The 20,985-nt window shown below is 38.5% G+C and overlaps 1 protein-coding gene across 17 annotated transcripts in view; it reads right to left on the bottom strand.

Annotated features, from left to right (window-relative positions):
• GREB1L (GREB1 like retinoic acid receptor coactivator) overlaps window positions 1-20,985 on the bottom strand; it is a 127,156-nt gene that overhangs the window by 36,590 nt on the left and 69,581 nt on the right. For 14 of the 17 annotated variants that reach the window (XM_042869718.1, XM_042869732.1, XM_042869720.1 and 11 more), the window contains 7 exons: window positions 13,135-13,311; window positions 10,251-10,427; window positions 7,934-8,071; window positions 4,502-4,636; window positions 2,892-3,029; window positions 2,436-2,555; window positions 734-871 (listed from right to left, as the gene is read on the bottom strand). In XM_042869718.1, the coding sequence (XP_042725652.1) occupies window positions 734-871; window positions 2,436-2,555; window positions 2,892-3,029; window positions 4,502-4,636; window positions 7,934-8,071; window positions 10,251-10,427; window positions 13,135-13,311 (1,023 nt within the window). The remainder of the gene's footprint in view (window positions 1-733; window positions 872-2,435; window positions 2,556-2,891; window positions 3,030-4,501; window positions 4,637-7,933; window positions 8,072-10,250; window positions 10,428-13,134; window positions 13,312-20,985) is intronic. The other 3 variants (XM_042869733.1, XM_042869734.1, XM_042869735.1) reach the window with 2 other exon arrangements.

Genomic DNA, 20,985 nt, shown 5'->3' with positions numbered 1-20,985 from the left:
TTCTTTTAACACTGAAGTTACTTTATATAAAGATCTGTACTGTGCTGGACTGGAAAGAGATTTGAAGAATTAAAAATAAAATCTGTCCTCACAATTTTCACAGACCTGGCCAATTTATCTCTGTTATATTTTATGCTTATATTGTTCAGCTTGAGAAGAATATATTCACATTATGAGTCACATTCTGCAGTAAAAGCAATGTCTTTCTAAGGGATAACCTTGTACTCATATAGCTAAACAATTTTAAAAGTCTGATCTGTTGTCTCAGTTGCCTACAGTAATTATAGACTATAAAAGACAAAAAGTACAATTCACTTTGGATTAGTCAGATCAAATCAATTTTCTGGTTTTCGTGTGGAATTCTTGGGCTTTGAGATCTGAACTATAAATGCTGCAGGAAATACGTTCTTGTTTTGTAAGTTGTTTACACCGGAAAGCTGTTTCCATTATATGGAAATATTTCTATTCTTGGATTTTACAAAATTGTCACTTGTACAAAATTTCAGCTTGGCCAGAGGTCAGGACCTGTTTGCAAATCAGGTTCTCTCAGAAATCTAACTTCAAATCTGAAGTGTTGAGCAACTAAAGCAAATCATCCATGGTAGAAAGACTACATACTGTACTAGATGCAAAAAGCAACAAAAAGAAACTAAAAAAGAAAGCAACAGTTTTCTCGTAGGGGAACATGCATTTGTTCAAAATGCAGCATTTGACTCCACAGGGTAAAACTTACCTATCAGAATCACTGGTCTGACTCCCGAGTTATTCAGCAGGTTTTCAGGAACAATTACAGTCTCCCCTGCTGGGATGGGTTGAGGCTGTAAAATTCCAGTTAACATGGATTGAGGAACTGGGACTGACAAAAGAGGCTCTATAAAATAAAGAAAAGAGAAGCTTCCATTACTAAAAGGCTCATACTGTGATTTGGCCATATGAACAAATAAAAAAAATAACTGCAGATCACAAACTGTAATAAAATTCAAAAGGCCTCTGCATTTCCTGCTATATCTTTAAGTAATTTAAATTAAGAAACTATACCCTTCTGTAGCCCCACCCCTAAAATAAAACTTTTCTGGCCACAGTATTGTTGGTGAGAATGAGGGAGGAAAGCACAGGTTTGAATATGCATCTGCAAACAAAGCCAAGTACTAAGCCAAGAGGCCATCTCTAAGGCAGAGGCCATCTCAGTAATATCTTTCAGTAAAAGGGAAGCAACTGGTCTGACTTAGGACCTAGAATATATGTAGACAAGAAAATAGAAGTCAAAATCTCAAAGATATCCTTAAGCAGCTATTCATGCAAGAAGGTGCAAAAGTAGCTGTCAAATGTAAAAAGAAGCAAAGTGCAAGATTCTGTCATGTGTTATCAGCTTTCAGTGTGAGGCCTGCTTCAGAAGTTTCTCAGGCTTCTTTTGGTTGTTTGTAACAGATTTTTCAAACAATGCTATCTGCAGAAAAACACCACAGGCAGCATAAATGAATGTATGCATGCATATGCTTCAGCTGTGGAAACAGCTGTGACTGACTGGCGGTCAAGTAGGCAGAACTACTCAAATGGCCCTTTCTATATGTAACCCTTCTTCCCATGATAAATACGTTTGAAAATAAATTCCAAGATATCTGTCAACCAAATCTTTCAAAGAAGAATTAAAAATAGGTTGTACATGACAACAAATGTTTTGTGCTTTTTTCCTTTCCTTATGTGTTTATTCTCCCATTCTACAGAAAGATCAGTAATTGCATATTCCCCTTTACAAACTATTCTGACTCCCGCAACTCCAAAGTCCTTAAACAGTAAACAATTTTATTAGTTGTCATGTGTGAAGTAGTACTGATGTGTATTAATAATGACTCACACATGCATATACTTAATCCTGTTTCATATTGTGATATGTCCCTCCTAGAGCTTTTCCACACATAGGCCTTTTGGTCTCACAGACTTCTCCTTCTAACCCAAAATGGGAATATCAGCATCCTGTGTCAGGCCAAAATTCCACAAATACATCCTTCCTGTACGAGAACCAAGCGTGCTGTTTCAGCAGAATGACACACAAGATGGAGACATCATATTCAAGCAGAAGGCTAATGGAAAGCCTTCAAATATGTTCAGATATTCATACAGCTGCACAATTTCAGAAGAACTGAGTTACATTTGGGGAAGTTAGGTAACATTAGATCCTTGTAACTCTCATCTTCCTTTTTTCTTCCTCATGAAGGATCAAGAATTTTGCTTTCCCATCTTTGATTACAGAAACGAAAACCAAATAATTGTGTGTTTTTCTTGGACATCTGAAAAACTCTCCACAATGTCTTTAATTACTAACAGCAAGCTCAGTGATATTTTCTGTGCAAATCTTAAGTGAAGCAGTACAGGGCTGCTGGTCTGCCTGAATATAGCTTTTTGCAAATGAAATCTCTGTATCATTCAAGTTTTACCTGTTCTAGTTGACGGTCGAACTGTAGGAACAGGTACCACTAAACCAGGAGGAGGTACTGGGGATCCAGGAGACCATCCCCGATGACGTTTCTTCGGTGGTCCAGAATTGGACACTGAGGCTGTGAAGAAAAGCAAAAACTAATTCCAAATTCCATTTTTGAATGACCTGACTCCAGCCTACATTTCCATTTCGCAATAGGGTTGAGCTGTTTCATCACACTACAGAGCTCCTCAGGTTTACACCTAGACTTACACAAAGCCAGACTACGATGTGAGAAACCCTGCCATCTCTGTTAAAAACTACAGTGCGTTCATCATCAGAAAACAAATGGATATGTAAAGACTGAACTGCAGAAACAGTATGATGGGAAGAAAACCCAAATCCTGAATTTCAGGTCCAACAGACATTGCAGCTTAAAAGAAAAAAAAACAACATAGAGCAGAGTTTTCTTTACCTTGGTCTCCAGCTGCACAGGCAGGGCTAGGAGAGGTTGAGTGAGGCATTGGCCGAGAGACTGTAGAATTCAATACATTATTTCTTCCTCCATTAGTGTTTCCATTAGCACCATCAGTGGCATGCAGTGAAAGAGGAGCTGAGTATAATAAAATACAGAGTGTGTGGCTTGAGACAATCTTGAAAACAAACAAACAAAACAATACAGCGGCATGCACACACAAAAGAATATGGCGAGATGCCTGACTGAAAGCATGAAGAGTACTTAGCAGAGGATAATTTGGACACAGGCTTCAAGATCTTAACGTTGAAACAAGACATCTGCATTTCTAGGCAGAAAAAATTGTATGAAGAAAAAGTCCAAAATAACCTTGCCAGAATAAAAAGATTACACACACAAAAAAAAAACCACCGGTAATCTTGTGAAATGTTTTTCAGACAGCCAGAATTTTAAAAAGTGCTCATCTTAAATTCAGTTCATAAAGGTTTCTATGTCTCACTGGTTCATCTACTTATTTTTCTCCCAATTATCCACATGCCATACTCATTAAGTCACTACAGGACTCTCATCTGAAGCCTTAGCATGGGAGATGTAAGAGTTTTCTGTGCAGCATGTCCTAAGCATTATTGAGGCAAACCATGCCTCTCAAAATCGGAGTAACAGCACTTGCCCACTGCGAGCTCCCCATTTGTACTCCCATGTCAATGATCCAGTATGAACAGATCTGGTGGATGTGGCTTAATTACAAAAGTAAGTAGAAAAGGGTGGGGAGTAATTCCCCCTGCGTGATGAATTCTCTTACTCAAGTAAAGAGAGGAAAAGTACTAGTATACTGAAGATATAATATACTGGAATATTTAAATACAGGATTTGCTGGTATTTTATACAAAACTGTGTTAATGATTTCTTCAATGCAGTGTATCGCCGAGGAGCAATACAGTAGTATGTACATAAAATAGCAAAAATAAAGCATTATGTACAAAACATAATGCTCACACATATATAAACCAAGTAAACATAAACTTGAATAAGGAAAAAATATATTTCCCTATATTATTTGTGATAATTTTGATCGTTTAAAGGGCTAACTAGATAAATTAATAAATGATCAGAATACCACAACAGAGTACCTAAATGAGGGGTCGAGGTGCCACAGTTGATACTTCTAACTTATTAAATGTACAGTACATAAATGATCAATTAAACAGCACATATAGTAAACCTCTTTTAAGTGAGACTGTATTCCACAAAATACATCTGGAGTAACTATACCCACTACAAAAGGCACACAGGTCTCAGTTATTGTGGCAAGAATCACAGATCAAGGGGTGACTTTTCCACTCTTTTAGATGTCTTAGCAAGTTCAAGGGAGATATAATATGCATTTCTATCAGAATGTCAAATCTGAAAGCCAACGTGTGGCTCTGTCTGGAGACAGGAATGACCACGGATAATGTCAGTCCAGAGAACTGAAAGAATGTGAGGACTCTAGAAAATACTAGTGAACTTTCTCCTTCCCTTTTTCCATCTCTACGATCATTTTCTTATTTCTTTGCCGCAGAGCAGATAATTCCCTTGGCTTTCATTTGTCCTGAAAAGCAAAGTGCTACCTGAAGCAAATGTCTTTCCTACAAGCTGCACTGACAAAGCCAAAGGTTTCACAATGTTCTTGTTCCGAGATGGGTCTTGAGGTCCACTTAAATTAATAGCAGAAGATGATTTTGCTGGACTGAACACTGAAGAATCTGAGAAAAGAAGATGTTTAACTAAGTAATAATTGAAAACTACATATATCAGTATTTATGCTTTGTACTATATTAGCACAACCATGCATGTACATTTATCTATACACCTTTGCAAATAATGCACACAAACTATTTTACACTTAAAAAAAAAAAATCATTTAAAGATATCTTACAAGAGTTGTAACAAACATTTACCAGGCATTTCTGTAGAATCTAATAATATACTAAACCCAGGATAGATCTCTTTCAGAATACTCAGTCTTCACATACCAGCTGAAAAATAATTTTAGTGTACAAGGAGTCTGCTCTCAAAACTGCTCCTTAAAACACACCTGTGAGATAGGCAAGTAAACATATTTATCCTGTGTTACAGATGAGAAAGCTGAGGCAAACAGTTGGTGTGACTTGTCTCCAGCAAGCACAGCGAATGGGCACTTGGAAAAAGCTGCCTAAAAGGCTTTGGAATCTCTGTCACATGAGACTTTCAAGAACATGCTACAGACCTCGCCAGACTAAGATGAGCCTGACTTTGGATATAAAAAAATTAAATACATAACCTCTGGAGATCAGCTTATACCCCTATTATCTATAAGGCTATGAAAAGTGTTACCCTGCATAAGAAACACTTAACAAAAAAATCTAAAAGAAAAAAAAAAATCTGCATAAGAAAAAAAATTTAAAGTTTGCCCGGTATAAAAATATAAATCATAACAGGTTCAGAAACTCTCTGCATGCTAACATTAGGCATTTCATGCCTGAAATTTATTTCAAAGAAAAATCCAACATTGGGAAGCTGATACACTGGCAAATCCAAATTTTTCTTCCCAGGGTGAAGGAACATTATCTCAACATCTGTGCAGAAAGTTGTTTGCAAGAAATAGGCTAAGTTCACCTACAGATGTCCTAGTAAAACAGCCAGGGGAAAAAAAAAACAGAAGGCAAAGACCAACTTGATCTGCCAAACACATTTCTCCCCAGGCGACACACCATTTGGTGAGGAAGGATGGGAGGAGGAGAGTCTGTTTTGCCAGACAAGCAACTGAGATGGGGAGAAAACAAGAGCCAATAGGGTTGCTCCAGCAGAAAGCCTTGTCCATGTTCACAGGACAAATGCCGTAAGGCCACCAGACTGCTAGCTCAAAGGCTTTGCAAGATAACACTGGTCTCTCTTTTTTTATTATTTTGTTTGTTTTCTCCCACTCTCTGAATTCTAATACATTTCTTGACATTTTAATGTGTGAAATCAGGTGGCTGGTATATGTATAAACATCACATTGACACCTAAGGAGGACTTGTAGTACTACCTTTTATGAGTTTATCTTTCTATTATAAAACTTGGTCTCTATTTGTTTACCATCCTTTAAACACCTGAATTGAAGTTTTATCTCTTGCATGTCTGCCTAAACGGAGTTCTTGATGCTGTTCAAAGTTTCAGCCACTTTTGTAATGCCAATTAAAATACAGCTCATTTGACCCAGAACTGCATTTTCCCATGCTGTTCTGAACAAGGGACAGTGTCACAGCCATACCACACTGTCAAGTTTAATTAGGATATTTCAAAATTCTACTGCGCTCTAATTTCTATCATGAAATTACAATTTCTGACACGACTGCCTGCCTACAGGTGTCTTCTAGGAGATGGAGACTTAATTAATGCCTTACAAAGGCAGAAGACAGAAATACTTACACAAGTTCAAAGGGATAAATGGGTGAGTTGACAAGAAACTACAAACAATCTTAAAAAGCAACCTGCTAATGTGTACTCCCATTTTAGAGCAACATGCCGTCCACCCTGAAGTGCAAGTAGCTATGCAATCCAAGGAGAGCAACAGCCAGACCTTTATGGGCAACATATGTCAGAATTCACACCAGAGGAAAAAAGGTGCCCTTCCCCCTTCTCCTGGTCACTGGGAATTCAAACGTATGGATGTGGCATTATCTTCACTAGAAGATAACCCAGAACAAGATGAAAAGGTCTGAGGCAACTGTGACCTAAGTGTACAAACAATGACACATAAAAACCAAGCAGACTGAAAATCACAGTGAGTGATAAGCAGAAAGCAGTATATAAAAGGTGTATCTATTAACTTGGCAGGTACAATAGAAGACAAAACTGCGTTAAATATTGTGTCATTTGTTATTTCAAATAAACAGGTTATCATGCATCTGCACAGTTCTCACATCAGTCTCTAGAAGCCAATGGATCATGCAGTGAAATGCAGATGTGTTTGAATGATACTCTCATTTCATTCTAATAAAAGCCTAAAGCACACAGCCTGCTAAACAGAAGGAGGGTTGACCACTTGGAGAAAGGATTTTTCTGAACATATTGATTAGTGACTGCAGTTCCATTAGAAGACCTATGCTCAGTTTTTGTTTGTTATGCACTTATAGCTTTTTTAATTTTTTTAAAAATTATTTATTTATTTTTACTTTTCTTTCTATTTGAACAAGCTTGTTTTCTCATCTGCATTTCATCCTCCATTAAAGGGATTTCTGTTGTGGCACATACATATCAGCCACTTATAACCACCAAACAGAAAGCTTTTTTCTGCCTTTAATTTTTCAAGAAATAGCAGAAACAGACATAAAAGCATACAACACAGATAAAGCTGCAATGAAACAATGAGAAAACAAAAGTCAAAGAGAAGCTCTTTAGCTATTTCTGAAAAATAATTTATGATGCTGCTCCTTTGTCAGCCAACGTCCATTTGATTTTTACTGCTTCTCCTCAGTCAGGTCTATCGTTAATAGCATTTTAGAACTGGAAAGCACATATGAGACTCATAATAGAGCTCAAATAACGTTAAAAAAGCCTGTATTTTAAGAGGAAATGCTTTAATTTTTACTTCTACCCATGTGAAAATAAATAAATAAGCAAATAAGTAAATAAGAACTGTCCTGCTCAGCCCCAAAGGAGAATTTTTTTCCCATTTCTAGGCAAATACCCTGGTCTATATACACTAAGTAAGGATCTTGCTATAAATGCTGTAAATATATAATTCAAATATTTTGAGATTCACAAAACAAAGCAAATACAGGGAAATAGAATAAAATAAATTAAACAAAACACCATTTAATACTTTTTCATTGACTGCTCCTATGAAGAACAAGTCCGTCTTCAACCTCATCTGGCTCTTAATCTCTCCCACAGCAAATTCCAAAAGGTATCCTCCCAGCTGTAATCTATACATGGCTCAAAGTAAATACTCACTTGTTTATGGCATCTCTAAACCAACAATATCTGAGGTAACTTACCACCCCAATGGTTATCTTTATAGCACTTTCAGCTCCTACCTGTCTGAGTGAACCCTGATTTGTATCCATTAGCTGATCCACCCTCTGGGGTCGTGGACGGTGACACCGCAGAATTTGGTTTAGCAGAGAGGCTAGCAGCAGATGATTGCCTGCTTCTACATTCTGCAAACGAAGCAGCTACAGTACATATTAACAAGGTCTGCCTTCCAGCCAGAAAGTTCAGCAACACCGTGGTGAAAGGTGACAAAATGTTAAAAGCATACACACAGCACATACAACAAACAGCAGCATTCAACGAAAATACAGCTCAAGCAGTTTAGTCAACTTTGTCTTCTAATTAAGAAAACCTCCCCAGGGGCCACTGAGAGTGCCAGACAAATAGAGACCAGATGCTGCAAAATGGCCAAGAGCCCTCAACTCTCAGCCTTCAAGAGATTTGAAGGTATTGGACATATCCCAGGAAATGCTATGTGACACAATCTTTATACAAACCATCATATGTTGCCCTTTAGAAGGAAAATTGTGCTGACACTCAGATTGTTTGTATGCATCCAGAAAATCTTCAGGGAGATCCCATCCCTGGGAACATCTGTCTGGATGAAAACTTAGTTGAGGGAGGAGAAAATGACTTTTAAAATCTCATATTAATCTGTTTGGTTTTTTTAAACTGAGATCTAACCAGGTTTTGTTTGAAGAGATTGGGATGCTCAACAGCATTTCTTTTCTGATTAGAGCTTTAACGTAAATAAATGGTGAAGGGTGTCTAGATGGATGGTATCAATACAGGGGTAGAGACCATCAAAATAATGCCCAGGAGGTCAATTTTTGGTCAATTTTCTAAAGTTTTGTAGGTTCTGAAAACACATACAGTCAACACATAACCAAAAGCTAGCCTTGCACCTACTTCTTCCACACCATCACATCTGTGATTAAAACAAGGTTTAAAATGGCTTTTCACACATGCTAGCCCTGACGGTATGTACCAAGACATACACCAACCCCAATAGCATGATCATCAGGGGGTTCAGGGAAAGGATTCCATTCCTTGCATTTCAGAATACCAGTAGCCTAATTATTGCCTTCGATGAAAAAAAATCTACATACAACAAAACAAAATGCATGACTGCAAATTACACTTTCTAACCAAATGAAGATTAAGTGATTGTTGTCAATGGTCTTGCATATGAACATCACCAGGCTGCACAAAATGTTCCAACAAAACAATCTGCTAAGTAGTGCATTAGACTGTACTGTATTGCATGGACAAACCTCTCCATAATTCATGGAAAATTGTGTACAAGAAGGGTTTCTTTCTCAGTATTCAGTATTTAAGAGACTACCAAATTAAATTTCAGTAGTTCTTGTGAAAAATGATGATGAAAAACACATCCACTCTGAAGTAGTAGATAATTATACTTGTAATCAAGAAAAACAAAGACAGGACCCCTTTGAACCACAAACTGATACATTACTGTAATTACTCATACAGTTTAGTGATAATCATCTGGTGTCCCGTTGCCATTCACATGAGGATGTGACTCTTCAGATGTGTGTCAGTCCTCCTGTGGAGTTTCTCCTCTCCTCATCCACTTGGAACAACAGGCATCGGATTGAACTCTGTCATTACTGAGTGACAACATGGCTGAGGAAAATAGGCAGCCAGCATATACACCAGCTTAGCAGGCAACGAGTAGGTAAACTGTTCTCTCCTCAAGACTTCGGACTAGCTCTAGCTCCTGCATCCATAATTACCAGACCCCCTTGCCTTGCCTTTGGGTTGCAAATGTCATCTCTTTAGCACATTTGTTTACAATACTGCAGAGGCAGAGGGTAAGCCCATGTATAAAACACCCAGCGGATGGCACGAGCATGCATAATCTCCTTTCCTTGCAATCAGTGAGCTGAGCTTTCCTAATACAATGATGTGCTGGCTATCCTCAGGCATTAGCCAGATTGAATTGTACCTGCTAAGATGAATATCAGTGTAAAGCCAGTGACAGAGCCCTTGCTGTGAGTCATCTTGTTTTAGGTACGGGAAAGAATTACAGATGGAGGAATCTTGTTTCTTCTACCTAGGTGACTGCATATCTTAAGGATAGATTTAGCACTCCCAGTGGAAGCACTGGGAGATGGAAGAAGACAATTTCTATTTGTGTGATTACTAAGAAGATACAAAAAATCTCTTTGGCACAATCCAGACTTCAAAGAAATCGTAGAGAATTTTTCTTCCAATCAGAAAATAAATTCATTTTCCTTTCTTTTTAACATATACATTTCCAGCAGTAACTTTCATTTTTTCATTCAACATCACGTTAATATAATATTAAAACCCCAAGTGAATGGGCACCTTCATTACCTTTCCAGCAAATAAGAGGTCCCTTTGACAGTACACCTTGGGAACTTCTTACTAGGTAGTACTTTAAGTGCTTCTGCTTCTTTGGCTGAGTGGTTAATTTCAGGTTGATATGATTAGAGAACTCTGTGAAGTACCGAAATCCTCTTTCTCCACAGCCTATACAATTCCCAGAAAATCCTGCATGAATGAAGCAGAAGGTACGCACAGATTGAACAGCATGTGACAGCTTCTAGGAACAAACCACTTTACCCTACTTGCACATCCAGTTCAGAGTGCCTAGATGCCATCAGCCAGATAGTTACCACAAATGCACTGCTCACCACACGTGTCAAGCAGCAGCCAAACACAGGCAGATTTTAGTCTTTACCCTTCTGAAACTCTTTCATATTTTCAGGTCATACTAACTTAGGCCAAAATTCCACTACCACTGTTCAACTCTATCCAGAGCAAAGAACTGTGAGGTTGGGAGAAGCTATGATGCCAAGAAAGAAAATTTCCATAAGATCTCCCATTTCTGTTCTACATTTCTACCTCAAAAACCACAGGTTCCAATCCAACTGCTTCCTTCCCTCTCTCAAAATAGTGCCTAATCCATGATATGCACAGACACTTTGTGGGACTAAAATTAACCTAATATCTAGTGACTTTTTCTGAGATTCCTCATGCAAGGCACTCTCCAAGAAAGGTGGACCTTGCATCTTTAATATCGAAGACTTAACACCACTCATTTAAGGCTGATAAGGCTTGTATAAGCTTATACAAGCTTTCACCAAACGAAAAAAAACATACATATTTAAGAGCAAGGCAGGCAGAAGGCTACTTTTCTGCAATGTTTCTGACATGGTTTCATAAAATGGGATGAAATTTTGCACTGAGTGTGGGGGCCTGGGTCTATATTGAGGACCATATACAGCTCAGTGTATATACCATATACTGAGGACCTTTGACACAGCTGTGAATGGCACTGGAAATCAAGGACAGTACTGTACACAGAGTGCAGCAGTCTGGAATCTTCTAGAACAAAGCATAGAGATATTCTAAAATAAGCCTGCCTTAAAATCCCTGTTGCTTGAATAAATCCACTTCCTTTATTACCCAGCGCTGAACAATTAGAATCCTTTGGCTTATTTGCCACTCCACTAATCTTCAAATTGTTTTCAATCTTTAATGAAAAAATACTTAATATTCTTTCCGGAACTTCAATAACGATTTAGAATAGAGCAGGGCTGATAAATACCTCATAGAAATCCTTTACTTTTGTTTTTGTGTTTTGCTTTGTTTTTCATTTCTCAGATCGAGATCTACAACAGAAGCAATTTTTCACCTTCATTATAATTACTACAGTGCTAGGCATCTCAGAAAATAGTTTCCCATGCTTTCCCTATTAAACTCACAGTTTTATAAGAAAAGATATTCGGTCTGCCAGTCTGACAAAATGCATTTTCCATAGAAGTCTAATTAATTTGGCTATTGTCTTTAGCCTAATTGTGCCTAATTATCACATTTTACCATCACATTGCTAGAGATGCCAAGAAGTAGACTTCTTCATTTTGTTTATCCTGGGAATGAATTGGTTCTTCCCTTCTCCTTTGCAATCCATAGGAACTATTGGCTACAATTTTCAGAAACAGTCATCAGGATCTCACAAGGTTACTCAGTCAATTCCTGTGTACCACTTACACAGGCACAGAATTATTTAAATATGTAACATCAGCAATGCCAGAACACAGTTGTGAGTCAGTAGGCTCTTTATCGATGACATCAGAGACAAATAATTGATACAAAGCTCTGGGCGTGAGATGGGGAGCTTACTCACAATGATTAGTGCTACCACATCTGATCAGACTGAACATCAGATAGCTTGTACTGATCAACTCTCCACATTCTCCCTGCTCACTGAGGAGCAGTTCCTATAGCAATAAACACCAGGGTATTCCCCATGACCTCACCTCCCCAACTGCACCCAGCAAGGACACATCACATAGTATCTCCCATCTAATTTTCCCCAGTGGAATCTCTGCCACAGGTCCAAAGGTTTACAGAATATTAAATAGGCTTAAGGGAAAAGTAATACTAAAGCTCATAAGTACGAGGAGGAGGTGCTTTCAATAGTTATTAAAATATTGCTAGAACGGACCAGAATTTGAGTCGTGTGGTTAAGAAGGGGTATTTATGCTTCACTGTCATTTCTTCTCCATTGAAAGTCTTTCTGAATGCATGCTAGGCAGTACAGTGAGAAGTGAGAATGTAAATTCAAAACAGGATATAGGTCCAAAATACATTACATCACTTTTACTATTCTGTTAAAATGCGCACCAATTGTAAGCCAGGCAGGAAAATCCAGGTGCCTTTCTTCAGTGACCAAGAAATATTCCTGTATTAAAATACAGAAGCTCATAAATGTAACCAGTGATGTACACGTATTATCAAAATCTGTGTATTAGTTTCTGAGAGCCAAATTGACATCAGAGCTCCTATTGAAAATTATGTCCCTGATGGAGAGAAGAGCAGAATTTGCCCGTTAATCTACAGAAAAATAGCTCATCATCTACAGCTGCATGAGCATATTTCTTCTTTAATGAAAGCACTGCAAGCATCAGCAGAAGTAAAGAAGTACTTGGAGAGTTCACATTGCCAGGCAAACAATTGTTTTCAGCCCACACAGAAATCATCCAGCTTCAACTGTGGTTAATTGTGGAATCAGGGACTTATTTCAAAATAAGCTTTCATGGCAGGTTCAGCTATAGATTTCATTTAATAAAAACAAGCCTCTTGTCAACATATTTCTAATAGAAGGTCATCAGCTGAAAGGACTTCAGATAATTCTGAACCAACCTTTTTCTCTGAATTGTTATGGTACGAAGCAAAAAAAAAAACCTCTTACCTAAAAGTGCATTTTTTCCATGATCATCTGGCAAAAACCGCTTGTCGACTGCGCAGACTAGAATGTGCTCAGGAAGGTTTGGAGACTTGGCTCCTACTAACAGGAAGCCTGCTGGGATATCAATTTGCTCCGTGCACAGTGATACTAATCGTAAATCCTTGCCTGCTTGACAAAAACCTAAAAATAAAATAAAACCAAAACAAGTGATAAATCTTTAAAAGATTTTTATTAGTATTATTTCTTTTTATCAGTTCCATTAACAAATGGGGTTTTTCACAATCTGATGCTGTTTTTTTTTTCTGGTTTTTTTTTTTTTAATATATATTGTTCAAGGGAAAAATGATACAGCACCTACTCAACTCAGATCCACTAGCTCAGGGGTTCAAAGACAGTAAACAGACTATTTTAAAGAAATCCTGAACATTCAGGAAGAGAAGACTGTAAAGACAAGATATCAAATGGTTCAGAAACTGCTGCTCTTTCCACAAGCTTTCAAAACAAGAAGGAAAACTTGTAATTTTATAGCACAAAGTAGCTCCTAAAACACCCCAAAGAATTATTCTTTACTTCACAAAATCTTAGCTTACAGTTTAAGTTCAGAGGAATCAGTTTTGATTTTGTAGCTTGTCTCAAGCTGGCACTGGTATAAAATTACCACTAAGCAGTATGAAGGTATGATAAAAAAAATGATGAGGGAAGTTTAATACTGACTATTAAAGGAATAATATTTTCAAATTAAATTCTAACTTGTCTCTAGATTAAGCATTCTAATAATTCCAGCAAGGAAAAAATGAGGTAATTCACTGCTTCAGTAAAAGCTTGCTCTCATCAACCTGTCTGCTCTCCAACTCCATACTGATCACGTCAGCTCAGAGTTTCTTCAGAAAGCTTTTAGCATTCCTCCTCAGTACTTTTTTATAGAAGTTGACTCAGACATCTCTTAGCTGGACATGTTTTTAGAGCTGTACAATATGCTTTCTGTAAATCTCCAGTTGAGTGCTGTGTGACTTCAAGTCTCCAGCTTGTTTTTCCTGCACACAGATATGCAAACGCAGTGTGAACATAACACTGGTTCTCGTACAGCTAGTTAATACAAGGGTAAAGCCAGTGATGTGGGCAAGGGGAACTGGAGTGAGCAATTTGTAAATGGCAGGCTGGGACACCCCAAAAAGCAGCCCAGATCCTGTGGCTGAGCATCCCAGCAGCATCCTTGGGAGCTTAGGACTCATGATGGGCTTGGCAGCCACCTACTAGGCAGCCATGCTTAGGATTTTTTAAAAGGCTAGATGAGATGGCTTTGCGGTTTTCAACATTGCAGAACAATTTAGGGACCTCCGAAAGTCCACCTGGACCAATATTTTATTCAAAAGATAGCCAATTCCAAAGTTAGATTTTTGTAGCTTAATTAAGCTCCCAACAACTTTCAAGGACTCTTCCATTAAGTTCAGTACTGAACCTGAAGGATCACAATCACACAAAACCTTTTTCTTTAGTGATTTCCACTATCAAATGCAATAGTGACAGGTGTGAGAGAAAGCAACAGTTATGTGGTTTCCTCTGTGGGCAAGGATACCATCACATGGGACTCTTCCTGATTTCCCCTAGGCAGAAGTCAGTGGAAGCATCACCAACTTTTACTAAGATCAAGATTCTAATGTCCAAAGACATTACACAGTCATCCACTGACTACCTCTCTTTTGCTACAACCACAGAAATATGGTAGCATAAATAACATATGCATGTATCTGTATGAACCAATATTTCTACCTAAAGTATCACCGTAACGTGTTCTGTTTTCACATTATCATTAAAAACATGTCAAACTTAATTTGGAATTATTGAAATACCTACTAACACTTAACCTACTAATCGGTATTAATTAGATTTAAAATATTTTTCAATCACTCCATAGCTAGTAGAGAAATGAGAAACAAAAACCAAACCACTAGAGAAAGATCATAAGTATCAAGAAACAATGCGTAGCTTAACCCACAGCCACCTTGAGTATTATTAACTTGGCTGTACTCTCACGTACTATGCTCCCACACGGCTTAAAACTTCAGCAAGGATAGTGAAACCTGATGTTGCTTTTTGTTTGTTTTTATCTCACACCTTTACCTGGCAAGGATCATGTGTGAAGTGGAATGCCTATAGTCAGCTGTTGAACTCCCTGGCAAGCAGCAACTTGCTGAAAATGTGGTACAATACACGCTCAGTCCTGCGCCTACACCCACAGTCTGCTGAGCCAGTTCTTCGCTGAATATTTTCTTCAGTAATTCAATTAGCTCAGCTGAAGCAACAGCTCATTCAAACTAAGAGCTAGTCCAGATTCGCCCTCTTACATTCCTTCTTCCAACCAATTAATTAAAATTAAAATTAAATGCCTGAAGTTTTTTTATTCGTTTAGAAATCAATGAATTGTAATGATTGCTTACCAATGAGAAGGAGCCTACATTTTAGGGGAAAAACATTGAAATTCCCTGTTTAAAGAAAAACAACTTATTTTATCATTAGATGAAGTTGGATTAAAATAAATAAAGCTCTTTTAAAGGTGTATTCCTTAAAAACATTAGGATTAATCCTAATAAAAGGGAACGCTAGGTGGCCAGGTAAGAATTATCTAGACTTTTTAGTGTAATTTGTGAAGAAACAGTTGCAGATAAATATGTGAATGAAAACTCCCTTACATTCAGAGCAGATTCTTCTTACTCAAATGTTTATGTCGTTTGAGTATTATGCACAGAATTTTCAAAATAGATCTGAAATATTTTGTGCATTCGGTGCAATCTGAGTATCTGACATACTTAGAAAATGCCACTGTACATCTAGATTTAAAATAGAAAAATTACCCACTGTTGACAATGTTGGCAAACAGGAAATCTGTAGATAAGGATTATGAAACAGCAAATGCGATAAGATTTCAAGGCAGATTTAAACCTGTCTCTTCAAAGAACTATTTTTTCAAGAAATGCCCAGAAGCACAAGCAATGTCTAGAAGGAGGCTACTGAATGAACTGTTGGCAATGGCAATACTGGGACACCAGAGAAAGCAGGATTCTGATTGTCAACACATTTCACTATGGACTTGCTTTCCAACATGCAGCATTCAGATGGCTGAATACAGAGATAGTAGAAAAGGTAATAGTTTTAAATTGAAAGAGAGTAGGGTTTAGAGCAGATGTTAGGAGCAAATTCTTTACTAAGAGGTTGGTGAGGCGTTGGCACAGCTGCCCATGTAAGCTGTGGTGCCCCATCCCTGGAGGCGCTCAAGGCCAAGTTGGACAGGGCCCTGGGCAGCTGAGCTGCTGGGTGGCAGCCCTGCCCATGGCATGGGGTGGGCTTTGAGGTCCCTTCCAACCCAAGCCATTTGGTGATTCCATATCATACATGAAAATCTGAGTTTTTCTGGATGCTTGAAGGTTTGGGTGCCCCAGTGAGATGAAGCATTGCACCAGTACTCTACATAAACTCCTGCACAACTTGCAAATAATATGCATTTGCCCCTGTATCATCTCTTCCTCTATCCAAAGCTCTCTGAGATCCCTTCTACAGTCTTCTTCCACCCTGTGCAATCTCTTCCTGCATCTTTTTCTGGCGACATCTCTGCATCAGAGGTATGCATGTGTAGATCAGCTGGCCAGCACATGCCTCCGTAATGTTTGGGCTGTGTGAAAGGAGAGGTGTAATTACCTTTCTGCCCCAGGGGACGCTAGTTTGGGGGCTTCAATGTCACCTGACAAGCTCCTGAACTTTACAGATCTTGCTGATACTAAGCTCTCTACATTTCAGCCCAAAGTGGCTGAAAGCAGCTACCATCCCCCTGACAGGAGGGCAGCAGGACATCCAGGTAATTCCATCAACCGCGTTTTCCTGGGAAGCAGATTGACAGCACCGATATTGAACGCAGGACCCCCGGCTCCCCTTGCTGCAGGGACAAGCCATCCTTAGAGACAGGAAGCGATAGGGGGCAGCACAGGGAGCCTCACACCTCCAGGGGCTCTGGTTCACCCGGTGCCACAGCACCAGCGAGGGAAGGCTAGCAGTTTGGCCAGATACAGCACAGCTGGTGTTCGCTTAAAGCAGGAAATATTCAGAGAATGTAAAGCTGCTGCTGTGCAGTAAAGTCTTGAATTTTCCTTCAAAGAAACGGGGATGGTATTTGCTCAAGACCCCGTCGTTACCATCCTTCCCCTTGATTTTTGGGACTGTAAATCACTTAGCTTCAGCTGCTTTTTAAACTAATTGAGAAAATTCCATGCAAGAAATAGTTATTTGGACACAGGTAATTGACTACAGGGAGATGAAGGAAGGATTAACCACTTTGTCTGCTACGTTTGAACTATGAAAGTACATTTTTCTAGCCAACATGCAACACAGAGACCCCAACCTCTTCTCCCCTCTGTTTTGCATTGATTATGCATTGATATGTAATTACCTACTAGAGATAAGCGTTTCCATATTAGGAAAGACAACACAGGATCTCTCTGCACAAACATAAATTGTGTTGCCTGCGTATAAGATTTTGACCATGCAAAATCTATTTCCGTCTCATGGCTGAGATTTATAACTCATTTATAACTGAGTTAATACCTAATTTTTTATGCTGAGCAACCCTAACACGACTAAGACAACGACAAAACCTCTGAGCCACTGAAATAAATCAGCTTCTCTTTATGAAATTGTTCATCACCATGCAATCATAAAAAGAAGAGCACACAGCTGAGCTGCTCCGTTAAAAAAAAAAAATAATAATCTTCCCACAGGATCTCAGCTTTGTTTAAATAAAGAACAGGCATTTGTATTCTGATTGGGGATTTGCAAATATCAAGAGCAGTCACAGAAAGAATAGTAAATGGCTTTTACAGACATCATCTGCATTTCTTTGAAAGAAAATTCATTAGTTTTTGTTTCTAAGTAGCATATTTACATTCTCAACATCACTTTGTTTAGGTTAATTCAGCGTTAATTTTGAAACCGAAAATGTATCTGCTCTACTGTTGACACCCAGAAGCCCTGGAATTTTCTTCAGATTTAAGTTTTTATACATCTTCCCTTTCCTCACCGATAGGAAGAAGCAGTTTCAGTGTGGGCTACCAGCCCCTAGTTGAACTGCAATAAATGAGGTATTTACATAAGAAATTAGCCTCCAAGAATTACATATGAATTACCAGTCACTGTCACTTGCTATTGTAACTTCACAGTAACTGATCAGGCGTTAAGTACCTGCTTACCTAATTGCCTCGGAAACTGCTTCGGCCCTTCTTTAAGCAACAAGTAAACTGAAGGTTTTCTAACAAAAGAAAGGTGCTACTATTGTGCTTCCCACGTTTTGCATAAAATGCTATTCTACAACTTAGAAACGGCCCGTTTTAAAGCAACAGCAAAGAAATTGTTAAGAGCAGTTTCCTGTATTATTTTGTTGCATTTGAGACACCTGTCTGAAAACAGAATAGTTTTTTTTCTTAAAATCTTATTTTCGTGGAAATTACAGTAAGTTAATCCTCCAAACTCTATTATTCTTGATTGCAAAGCCCTTACTTTTATAAAGTAAAGCCCTTACTATATAAATGCAGTTGCTCTTTCCAAAGGCTAACAGGAAAGTTAAGGGATGTAACATTATGGCCAGCCGCGAAGGAGCATCCAACAAGCTGTCATTCGCAAAGCACTTATTTTTACCGATGAAGAAAGGCAATGAGTGCTTTCTGCATGCATGTGACTGACAACTCAGCCATCTAAGTAAAAGTACAGGTCATCACAGAAAATTATCTAATGACAACAATATAGATCCTGAATTCAGGAAAAGCAAACAGTACAAATACCTTAAAAGGGAGAAAGATTTCAGCCCATCGGTGCTAAAACATGGGAGATGGGTTTTACAGCAAGAGGAACTACGAACTGTGGGTTCTGGTACCAAGGTTTTGCTCTTGGATAAGCAATGAAGCATAGGCTCAGTTTAAAGCATCCAAACAGCCACAGTGACTTCAGTTAGTCTACCAGTATTCTTTAACGTTTACCTAACATTATTTATCTTTCTAATTAAATAACTAAGATAAGGAATGTAAACAACGGCAGCGATTGTGTCTTAAGTCTCTGGAAGGGCATATTCATGAAAAGAAAGATGAGCTATACAATTAATATCTCACTGAGATACAACTAGCAGAGTGAATGTTTTAAACAAAACTGGGGGTTTAAAGACAAATAAAACTGTTCTTACAGATCATCAGTAATCTTAAATACATATTTTTTCCTTTCATTTTCCAGACACAAAAGGAATATACTCTTAAATACTGAAAACACAGAAGAGAGACAGATTTTGTAAATTCAAAACAGCTAAGTTGACAAAGGGTAATGAACAATCCTAAAATCTGGGAGAATGTTGGGAAACTTTCTTCTAATGTATGCTGATCATAGACGACTTTTAAATAAAAATCAAAACAGAGAACTGTCTATGTAAGGTCTTCCAGAACATACTAAAGCCAACAATACTACATGAATACATGAGCATATAGTTACAGACACTATGTAACTATAGCGTCACTAGACATAACCTTGTGATAAGCAATATGCAACCACACTGCAATGCAGGGAGCACTTGTCACTGAGCATCTCCTTGCTGTGCCATGTCAGGCAGCAATGAAGCAGTCCTGAGCAGAGGCAGCATTGATGAACATGGAACAATCTGCATTTTATGTAGATCATAGAATCCCCAAGGTTGGAGAAGGCCTCTAAGATCATCTACGCCAACCATCCACCTACCACTAAGTATTTCCTCACTAAACCATGCCCCTTAGCAAAACATCTAAACGTTTCTTGAACACCGCCAGAGACAGTGACTCAATCACCTCCCTGAGCAGCCAGGAAAAAACTTTTCCTAATATTCAACCTGAACTTCCCTTGGTGCAACTTGAGGCCACTCCCTCTAGTCCTATTGCTAGTTACATAGGTGAAGAAGCCAATCCTCATCTGGTCACAACCTCCTTCCAGGCAGCTGTACAGAGAGATGAGGTCTCCCATGAGCCTCTTCTTCTTCAGAGTGAACAATCCCTATTCCCTCACCCATTCCTCATAAAGTCTGTGCGCCAGATACCTCACCAGCCTCGTTGCTCAATTCAATTGCCTCTCTCATCCCACTTTTAGCTGCAGTGAAGCTGGCATGACCTTCTCTTCTTCCTTCTTAGTGTTTAATCTTTAATATATTTAGATGCCATTTCAGCTCTTGTCTGGTAAGCAAAGAACTTCCCATAGCGGTCAGTCTTTCTATTATTTGTATTAAAGGGAACTGGAGATACACTGTCATGGAGGGTAAATGCTTAAATGAACTACATTCAGAAAGAATAAAGTAAAAGGAAAGTCCAACAGGTATATTCATAATGATCCATCCATTTCATTCACAAGTTTAAAAGAAAAAAAAATAGTACTGTCAGCAATTTTGATCACCTTGAACAACAATCAGGATTGCTCAAGGTAAGCAACCCATAACAAGTGGGCAGGTGGGGAAGAGAAAACAGACAAGGTTCCACTAACGTCCCTTTATCCTCCTAGTAGCAGAACAAACAGTAAGTTTCTTCCCCACATTCTCCCTCCAACTCTTCTTTCTGCCCATGGAAGCAACAAAATACAGCGTTGCCAAAGTTTCTGATACACCTCAGTGTCTAAGCACTCTGCCAAGGTTTTAGGGATAGACTGGGAACCAGCCATATCAACGTTGACTCAAGAAACTTCTTTGAGGACAGTAAATCAGTGATTAGTAAAGAAAATAAGGGACTTCCAGAAACTAATGAAGTGCCATGGTGAATCTTAGGAGCTGTTTTCAAGTAACACATTTCATTTTATGTCCTAAAAAAAAAAAAA

The sequence above is a fragment of the Lagopus leucura genome, unplaced genomic scaffold (genome assembly GCF_019238085.1).
Source record: "Lagopus leucura isolate 7727_CA_CO unplaced genomic scaffold, USGS_WTPT01 Super-Scaffold_100002, whole genome shotgun sequence".
In the NCBI taxonomy this organism is placed as follows: Eukaryota; Metazoa; Chordata; class Aves; order Galliformes; family Phasianidae; genus Lagopus; species Lagopus leucura.
Note: the sequence above shows the minus strand (reverse complement) of the source record. Positions and strands in the feature narration are given on the sequence as shown.